We start from the raw sequence: 9,657 nt of genomic DNA, 5'->3' as shown, positions 1-9,657 counted from the left end.
CGAGTTAAAGTCTGTCAGACTTGCAAAACAGTATTTGTATTCGTTCCTCTGCAGTATTAACCAAACGTGCACTTTTATCAATTAGCAATATGAATTGCCGTAGGTTGTTATGGGGTCAAGGGTTTGGATTTATTCACGTTTTCCCTCAGTTGCTGTAGTTAATTCTGTGGATGTAGTGGTGATGTGTCTACCTCTGGATTGAAAGGTCAGGCTCAAGTCATACTTCAAGATGTGATGTTCATGGAAATGTGCAAGCAGATTCATAATTTAAATGTGGGTTCGTGGTGCAGTAGTAGTGTGCTTGAAAAGTGTCACAAGGTTGCGTGTTCAAACCACGACATTCAGAAATTTTGAGAACATAAGGGATTAGGGGTCTTGTTTTGTAGTGGCCCTTCCTTTGGGCCCAGATGTGTGCTTTAATGATCGGCAGATATGTTGATTTAAAAATTATTTGTCTTATTGATGCCTGGAAATTTACAGTTGGAGATTAGTTTCTGAATGAGGACTATTTAAGAAACAATTGGACCCCAAGCAGTGATTCCTAAGATACTGAAACCAAAGGAGAAAGTAGAGCCAAATAAAAAGGAGGACCATTGAATAAACATGGGTATTTAAGAAAACTGGCAAGTTTGTTGACAAATGTGAGGTTGAATGAAAAGGAGGAACTAAGATTATTTGGTAATACAATGGAATACTTTAAATTATTTTATTCCGTCATGGGATGTGGGTATCAGGGCTAAGGCTTGCATTTGTTGCCTATCCCAGGTGCCTTTAAAATAGGCCATTCCAGAGGACCTGTGTAGTCACATGTGGGTAACTCGGTTAGGGTACCAAATTTCCTTCCCTAAAGAATATGAAGATTTTTTTCAAACAATGATAGTTGACATGATAACTGTTATTGAAACTAGCTTTAAATTCCCGATGTATTCATGAAATGAATTGAGTGAAATTTAAAGTTATGTTTCCAGTGCATTAAAACGGTTTCTGGAGTAGTAATGATATTACCACTACACCAGTCACCCCTGAGCATATTGTAATCTCAGGATATCCCAAAATACTTAGTATTATGGTGGCTTCATGTGTAATAAATTTTGCAGACTTGAATTGGAAGAATTCTGAATATGTGTATTTTTTTAGAGTTCAATGAGTGGAACTTTTTTTAATAAAAACAATCATTGGAAATCAGAGTTGAGAATGTGATGCTGGAAAAGCACAGCAGGTCAGGCAGCATCCGAGGAGCAGGAGAATCGACATTTCGGATAGATGGGACCCTTATATGATGCCTCCTCTGAAAATAGTACCTCCACAGTACTGCACCGGTTAATTTAGATTATATGTTAATTATCTTACAGTGGGACTGAGTTAGACAGGATGAAAAACTAATTACAGCAAACTTTTTATTAACCGGCATTTATGGGACCAGGAGTGTGCTAGTTGATTAAATATAACGGTTGATCAACAGGTCCACTTAATCAATGTAAAAACACACTAAATTATAGAAATGTAATGCAGGGAGTATACATATATACTTTATTTGCAGCATAAATCATTTAAATAATAATGCAATTTTGTATTAAATAAAACTTATCGGCAGAGAGTCCTCTCACTTATACCTTCAACTGTCTAAGACAGTAAACTTCCTATATTTGAGGCATGCAATTTGTGGCGGTTTATTGAGAGTCCTGGTTCATAAGGGGCTGGTTAAAACAAAGTGTGCTGTAATATAATGGCTATTGGAAAAAAAAATGCACCATCCTGATTATAGTGAAAAAGGGCAGTCAAAAACTTTGGCGGTAGGAATTGATCTTGGTCAATTCCTTAAAAATTGCACAGCTTTGGGTATCCAGTAGCACTAAATTATACAACACAGGCAGTTATTCAACTCATCCTGCTATTGCAATCCCTTTGAAGGAGCTATCCAAATGATTCTCATTAAGCTCTTCCCCACAGCTCTGCAAATTTCTCTTCCAAGTATTATCCAATTCCTTGTCAAATTAGCTATTGAATTCTACCATTACACACCTATTCCACCTTTGCAGGAAAATAAAAAATTCATTAAAAGAGCAGTTCTTGATTTGTGTGAAATTGCATCTACAGTGTATCTTTTTAAAATTATAAACTTATAAAGAAAGTATGAATAGGCTGGGACATTTTTCACAGGAACATAAGTATATAATATAACATGGGGTATAGATAGAGTCGATGATAGTTGTATTTTCCCTTGAATGGGGAATTTCAAGACAAGGGAGCACATCTTTAAGGTTAGAAGAGAGAGATTTAAAAAAGACTTGGGGCAAATCTTTTTACACAGAGCGTGTTTGTGTGTGGAATGAATTCCTGAGGATGTAGTCGATATGGGTAAAATTGTAACATTTAAAAGGCATTTGATAAGTACATGAATAGGAAAGGTTTGAAGGGATTTGAGTTAGGAATAGGGAGGTGGGACTAGTTTAGTTTGGGATTATGTTCAGGCATGGACTGGTTGGACCGAAGGGTTTGTTTCTGTGCTGTACCATTCTATAATGCTATTTATGGAAATGTGGTGATCCCTGACAAGAACAGTATTTATTGTCCCTCTCAAATGCCCTTGAGAATCTGATAGTAAACTGCCTTCTTGATGACTGAGTGGCATGGAAGCTGTTTCAGAATCCACTTAAAAGTCAACCATATCACTATGGATCTGGAGTCACATGTAGCCCAGGCAGGCAATGATAGCAGATTTCCTTTGAAGGACAAAGTAAAATAGATTTTTAAAAAATCTATCAAATAGTTCCAAGGTCACCATTATTCAGACAGTTTTTTTCTGCATTAAAGTATTTTATTTAATATTTATTTAGAGGGCCATCATGTCCCTACACCTGGACAGAGAGGCTTGGATTCAAGACCCACCTGCTCCAAAGATGTGTAATAACATGTTGATTAGAAAACTGTGACAATAAAATTTGTGTATTTTGCCCTTGTTTTGAAAAGAGGTTTTGAGCCAAAAGATGGCAAACTGTCTCTTCCAAGCTAATAAAGTATATAGCTTGTGAGGATTAAGGTTTTCCAAAATGTTGGAACAATAGAAGCAGCATGAATGGATGGAGTCAGGCTTCCACAGAACTACAATAGGATACTTTACATTGTCTCTGAACATGCAAACATTCAGTCCATTTAGATCAGTTTCTTCCACCTGCATCTCCCTTCGTTAAAGTCATGACAATATGTCAGCAATTACATTCTCTCATCCTTCCGCATATATAATTTTTAAATTAAATGGCTGTAACAACAAATTCCATGTAGACAGTCTAGTATTTTATCTTTAAATTTTTCCAAAAATGTTAAGCATTTATGATCATTATGTACAATTGTCTGAGCCACATTACTGGAAATATAAATGTTGAAATGTTGCAACATCAAACTTCTCAATTGTGGAATATTTCTAAGAAGGATGTAGAATCTTTCTCATTTCATTTGAGAAAGTAGAGAAACAAATGAAATGGCTGATGACCATGCAGGTATTGTTGATGCAAACAAAATGGGTAGTTGAAATAATTCCATGAAAGCTGATATCCTGTCACCAAGACACCCTTTATTTACACATTCTGGAGTAGAGTGGTGCTGGGAAAGCACAGCAGTTCAAGCAGCATCCGAGGAGCAGGAAAATCGACGTTTCGGGCAAAAGCCCTTCATCAGGAATACAGGCAGAGTGCCTGAAGGGTGGAGAGATAAATGAGAGGAGGGTGGGGGTGGGGAGAAAGTAGCATAGAGTACAATAGGTGAGTGGGGGTGGGGATGAAGGTGATAGGTCAGAGCGGAGGGTGGAGTGGTTAGGCGGAAAAGAAGATATGCAGGTAGGACAAGTCATGGGGACGGTGCTGAGCCAGAAGTTTGGAACTGGGGTGAGGTGGGGGAAGGGGAAATGAGGAAACTGATGAAGTCCACATTGATGCCCTGGGGTTGAAGTGTTCTGAGGCGGAAGATGAGGCAGTCTTCCTCCAGGCGTTGGCTGGTGAGGGAGCGGCGGTGAAGGAGGCCCAGGACCTTCATATCCTCGGCTGAGTGGGAGGGGGAGTTGAAATGTTGGGTCACAGAGCGGTGTGGTTTATTGGTGCAGGTGTCCCAGAGATGTTCCCTAAAGCGCTCTGCTAGGAAACGCCCAGTCTCCCCAATGTAGAGGAGACTGCATCGGGAGCAACGGACACAATAAATGATATTGGTGGATGTGCAGGTAAAACTTTGATGGATGTGGAAGGCTCCTTTAGGGCCTTGGATGGAGGAGAGGGAGGAGGTGTGGGCGCAGGTTTTGCAATTCCTGCAGTGGCAGGGGAAGGTGCCAGGACGGGAGGGTAGGTTGTTGGGGGGAGTGGACCTGACCAGGTAGTCACAGAGGGAACGGTCTTTGTAGAAGGCGGAAAGGGGTGGGAGGGAAATATATCCCTGGTGGTGGGGTCCGTTTGGAGGTGGCGGAAATGTTGGTGGATGATTTGTTTTTTGCGAAGGTTGGTAGGTGGAAGGTGAGCACCAGGGAGGGTTATGTCCTTGTTACGGTTGGAGGGGTAGGGTCTGAGGGCGGAGGTGTGGGATGTGGACGAGATGCGTTGGAGGGCATCTTTAACCACATGGGAAGGGAAATTGCAGTCTCTAAAAAAGGAGGCCATCTGGCGCGTTCTGTGGTGGAACTGGTCCTCCTGGGAGCAGATACGGTGGAGGTGAAGGAATTGGGAATACGGGATGGCATTTTTGCTGGAGGTAGGGTGGGGAGAGGTGTAATCCAGGTAGCTGTGGGAGTCGGTGGGTTTGTAAAAAATGTCGGTGTCAAGTCGGTCGTCATTAATGGAGATGGAGAGGTCCAGGAAGGGGAGGGAGGTGTCAGAGATGGTCCAGGTAAATTTAAGGTCAGGGTGGAATGTGTTGGTGAAGTTGATGAATTGCTCAACATCCTCGCGGGAGCACGAGGTGGCGCCAATGCAGTCATCAATGTAGCGGAGGAAGAGGTGGGGAGTGGTGCTGGTGTAACTATGGAAGATGGACTGTTCTACATTGCCAACAAAGAGACAGGCATAGCTGGGGCCCATACAGGTGCCCATGGCTACCCTTTGGTCTGGCAGAAATGGGAGGATTCAAAGGAGAAATTGTTAAGGGTGAGGATCAGTTCACCCAAACAAATGAGAATGGCGCTGGAAGGGTACTGTTAGGGACGTTGGGAGAGGAAGAAACGGAGGGCTTGGAGGCCCTGGTCATGGCGGATGGAGATGTAGAGAGATTGGATATTCATGGTGAAGATGAGGCGTTGGGGGCTGGGGAAACAGAAGTCTTGAAGAAGGTGGAGGGCATGGGTGGTGTCTCGAACGTATGTGGGGAGTTCCTGGACTAGGGGGGATAGGACAGTGTCGAGGTAGGTAGAGATGAGTTCAGTGGGGTAGGAGCATGCTGAGACAATGGGTCGGCCAGGGTGGTCAGCTTGTGGATCTTGGGAAGGAGGTAGAACCGGGCAGTGCGGGGTTCCCAGACTATGAGGTTGGAAGCTGTGTGTGGGAGATCTCCTGAGGTGATGAGGTTCTGTATGGTCTGGGAGATGATGGTTTAGTGATGGGGGGGGTGGGGTCATGGTCGAGGGGGCGGAAGGAGGTGTCCTCGAGTTGGCGCCTGGCTTCAGCGGTGCAGAGGTCAGTGCACCAGACTACCACTGCGCCCCCTTTATCTGCTGGCTTGATGGTGATGTCGGAATTGGAGCAGATGGAGTAGAGGGCTGCGCGTTGTGAGGGTGAGATATTGGAGTGGGGGAGGGGGGGGGTAGACAGGTTGAGGCGGTTAATGTCTCGGGGGCAGTGGGAAATGAAGAGGTCGAGGACGGGTTCTCGGCAGCCTTATCAAACGCCTTACTAAAGTCCATATGTATGACATCAACAGCCCTTCCTTCATCTATCAACTTGGTCACTTCCTCAAAGAACTCTATTAAGTTGGTAAGGCATGATCTCTCCCGAACAAAAGTATGTTTTTCTAAATATAAATAGATCTTATCCCTCAGTACCTTCTCCAGCAACTTTCCCACCACAGATCTGTAGTTACTGATCTATCCCAGGTTGCTGATGGACACGAGAGAGGAAATAACTGGGGCTCTAACAGATATCTTTGTGGCATCCTTAAACACAGGTAAGGTGCCGGACGACTGGAAGGTTGCTCATGTTGTCCCCCTGTACAAGAAAGTTAGTAGGGATATTCCAGGTAACTACAGAGGAAGTGACCAAGTTGATAGATGAAGGAAGGGCTGTTGATGTCATACACATGGACTTTAGTAAGGCGTTTGATAAGGTTCCCCATGGTAAACTAATAGAGAAAGTGAAGTCATCTGGTGTGCAGTGTGTTCTCGGTAGGTGGATAAAGAACTGGTTGAGTAACAGGAGCTAGAGAGTAGTAGTTGAAGGGAGTTTCTCAAAATGGAGAAGGGTGACCAGTGGTCTTCCACAGGGATCAGTGTTGGGGCCACTGTTGTTTGTGATATACATAAATGATCTGGAAGAGGGCACTGTTGGTATGATCAGCAAGTTTGCAGATGACACGAAGATTGATGGAGTAGCAGAAAGCATAAGGGACTGCCAAAGAATACAGGAGAATATAGATAGACTGGAGAATTGGGCGGAAAAGTGGCAGATGGAGGTGATGCATTTAGCCAATTCTAATTCTGGAGTGAATTATACAATGAACGGAAGAGTCTTGGGAAAAGTCGATGAGCAGAGAGATCTGGGAATGCTGGTCCATTGTACCCTGAAGGTTGCTGCACAGGTGAATAGAGTGGTCAAGAAGGCAAATGGTATGCTTGCCTTCATTGGACGGGGTATTGAGTATAAGAGCTGGCAGGTCATGTTAAAATTGCACAAGACATTGGTTCAGCTGCATTTAGAATACTGTGTACAGTTATGGTCGTCACATTACTAAAAGGATGTGGATGCTTTGGAGAGGGTGCAGAGAAGGTTTACTAGGATGTGGCTGGTATGGAAGGTGCTAGCTAGGAAGAGAGGTTGAGTAGGGGCACCTGATTGAGGTTTCCAAAATCATGAAAGATATAGACAGGGTAGATGGAGATAAGCTTTTTTCCAGGGTGAAGGATTTCAATAAGGAGAGGTCACGCTTTCAAGGTGAGAGGTGAAAAGTTTAAGGAGGATACACGCAGCGAGTACTTTATACAGAGGGTGGTGGGTGTCTGGAACACTTTGCCAGCAGAGGTAGTAGAGGTAGGTATGGTAGATTCATTTAAGATGCGTCTGGACAGATGCATGAGTAGGTGGGGAGTAGAGGGATACAGGTGCTTAGGAATTGGGCGACAGGTTTAGACAGTAGATTTGGATTGGCTCAGGCTTGGAGGGCCGAAGGGCCTGTTCCTGAGCTGTAAGTTTTCTTTGTTCTTTTCTTTATTCTATGCTAACATCCCATAAACACACCCATGGCAAAAGCAAATTCTCACATGCAATTCTAGTAGCCTGAAGAGAATCCCTGCTTTTACCGTAACAGAGAGTGGAATAAGAGCTTTCACATCCAGCTTCAAGACCCTATCAATTGCGGAAAACTAAAACTAAAAATCCTGGATCTGTGGGAGTTTGACTCCACACATTCAGGCTGCTGCTCTTGTTCCAACTTTTAAAAAAAATCCCCAAGACCTCACATGCTGTTTACTTTAATGACTTTGACTGGATTCTCGGTACATCTCTCTCAACCTTTCTTCATTTAAAAAAAGGACAAAATACATCTCTTAAAAGCATAGTATTGTAACTCCCTCAGAAAAAAAATGCTGGATTTCTTTCTGCTGCCAAATTGCATATGAGACAATCGATTTTACTGAATTTGTCTTTGCCAAGGGGCTTAAGGAATTTTACAATATTGGAACAGTTGTTGTTTGGATCAATGAAATTTTGTTTTAAAAAGTGTGGTTCTGTCTGGACCCTCTTGTGGTGCAGTGGTAATGTCCCTACCCCATAGACCAGGAGGCCTGGGTTCAAGTCCCACTTGTTCCACACTTTATGTAATAACACCTCTAAACAGGTTGAGTAGAAAGATATGTTAAATAAAAAAAGTCATCCTGTTATGGCTTGCATTGTCCATAATGGGCTTTGCTTGTTAACATCCAACTGGGCACACATATTTTTACTAGTAGCGGTTACTACTTTGGAAAGAAAGGATAAAGCCCTCCTGTCACCCTGGTGCAATTTGAAATGGTGTTATATTCATACACTCCATTCTCTCCAAGCCAACAGATGTTCCTTTTATTCAAGACCCCCTCTAATGAAGGCAGGAACCAGTTGACCCTGATGGAACCCAAACTGAGCATCAGTGAGCAGGTTATTGTTGAATAAGTGTCATCCGAAATCTCTGTTAATCTTCTATCATTCTACTGGTGATCGATAGCATATATCTGGACAATCTTCCATGTTGTCAGGTAGATGCTAGCACTATTTAGGAGCAAAGTACTGCAGATGCTGTTATTTGTACTGAAAAAAATGCTTGACATCACAGTGGGTAAGGCAGCACCACGGAGGGAGAGCAAGGTAATGTTTTGAGTCGAGATGTGGGCTCATCTAGCCTCAAAAGTTAGCTTTGTCTCTCTCCACGGATGCTGCCAGATGTTGTGATTTCCAGCATTTTTTTGTTTTCAGTTGGCAGCACTAACTGCACTGGAAGAACTTGGCGAGAGAGGCTGCCTGTTCTGGGAGAGAGGTCTTCAGTACTATTGGTAGAATTTTGTCAATGCTTATAGCCTTTGCAGTAGCCAACGTTTTCGGCTGCTTCTTGATATCACATGGAATGAATCATTAATTAGCTGAAGACTAGGGACCTCATGACTAGGGATCATCCACTGGACGCATCTGGCTGAAAAAGTATTTGCGAATGCTTCACTGTCATTGCATTGATGTAATGGGCTTCTGCATGACAGAAGATATTTGTGGAGAACTTCATCCTGAGACGTTGAGAACGGTCGCGATCACGTAACATTACCAGGCTCCGATTGGCTGAGACGCTGACCAATGGCAGCGAGAAAGGGGTGGGGCTCGGTCTCTTTAGCAAAAAAAGGAAGCCAGGTGGACGAGTTAAACCAAACCAAATCAATCCGCGCTGAGACAGGAGCAGGCGATTCAACCTTTCGATGGGAAATAAATACATTAATAAACGGCGTCAAATAACTGAATTGTCGTCGGTTTTATTTTTACTTTGACTTTCTATAGCCAGCCCGAATTAGAAGGAAACTAATTTCGCTGGTGGAAGGACGCTGTGGCTACTGCCTGCGTATGTGGACAGCGCGGGAAAGTTTTGGCGCCAGAACTTCCAACGGCCGGGGCGCGAGAGTAACGGTCGGAGGAGGATGCGCAGGCGCAAACCCAGTGAGAGCCGTCTGTCCCGCCGCGCTTTTTACTTCCCCGGAGTCCAGCTGAGGGGCAACTGAAATACCGTCAGGATGGTGATGCTGCGGAGTGGCGCGTCGCTCAGTCTGGATTCCAGCTCCGAGTTCATCGTCTTGGATAAGAGCGATAGGTCGTTGCCGCCCACATCCCCGGCCCCTGGCAGCAAACGGAGCCGGGCTGAGGCGGTAAGTGAGCCCGACTGACATCAAACGAAAACCTCTGCGCCTGTGAAGAGAGGCCGGAGCGCTCCGACTTTTTTTTTCCTCATCCCCAGCCCTGGATA

General features: G+C 44.0%; 2 protein-coding genes across 5 annotated transcripts in view; one reads left to right on the top strand and one right to left on the bottom strand.

Annotated features, from left to right (window-relative positions):
• Nucleotides 1-1,524: 1,524 nt before the first annotated feature.
• LOC148150129 (uncharacterized) lies at nt 1,525-9,558 on the bottom strand. The gene is made up of 2 exons (XM_087986215.1): nt 9,421-9,558; nt 1,525-9,112 (listed from the first exon to the last, which is right to left on the bottom strand). The coding sequence occupies exon 2, from the start codon at nt 5,067-5,069 to the stop codon at nt 4,128-4,130; it is 942 nt and encodes a 313-aa protein (XP_087842341.1). The 5' UTR covers nt 5,070-9,112; nt 9,421-9,558; the 3' UTR covers nt 1,525-4,127.
• The window catches only part of atad2 (ATPase family AAA domain containing 2), a 93,468-nt gene continuing 92,917 nt past the window's right edge, over nt 9,107-9,657 (top strand). For all 4 annotated transcript variants that reach the window (XM_087986212.1, XM_087986213.1, XM_087986211.1 and 1 more), the window contains exon 1: nt 9,107-9,559. In XM_087986212.1, the coding sequence (XP_087842338.1) occupies nt 9,428-9,559 (132 nt within the window). In that variant the 5' untranslated portion in view covers nt 9,107-9,427. The remainder of the gene's footprint in view (nt 9,560-9,657) is intronic.

Source organism: Chiloscyllium plagiosum, unplaced genomic scaffold, assembly GCF_037043375.1.
Source record: "Chiloscyllium plagiosum isolate Xiang-an unplaced genomic scaffold, Cpla_swu_hap1 HiC_scaffold_4, whole genome shotgun sequence".
NCBI classification, from domain to species: Eukaryota; Metazoa; Chordata; class Chondrichthyes; order Orectolobiformes; family Hemiscylliidae; genus Chiloscyllium; species Chiloscyllium plagiosum.
Note: the sequence above shows the minus strand (reverse complement) of the source record. Positions and strands in the feature narration are given on the sequence as shown.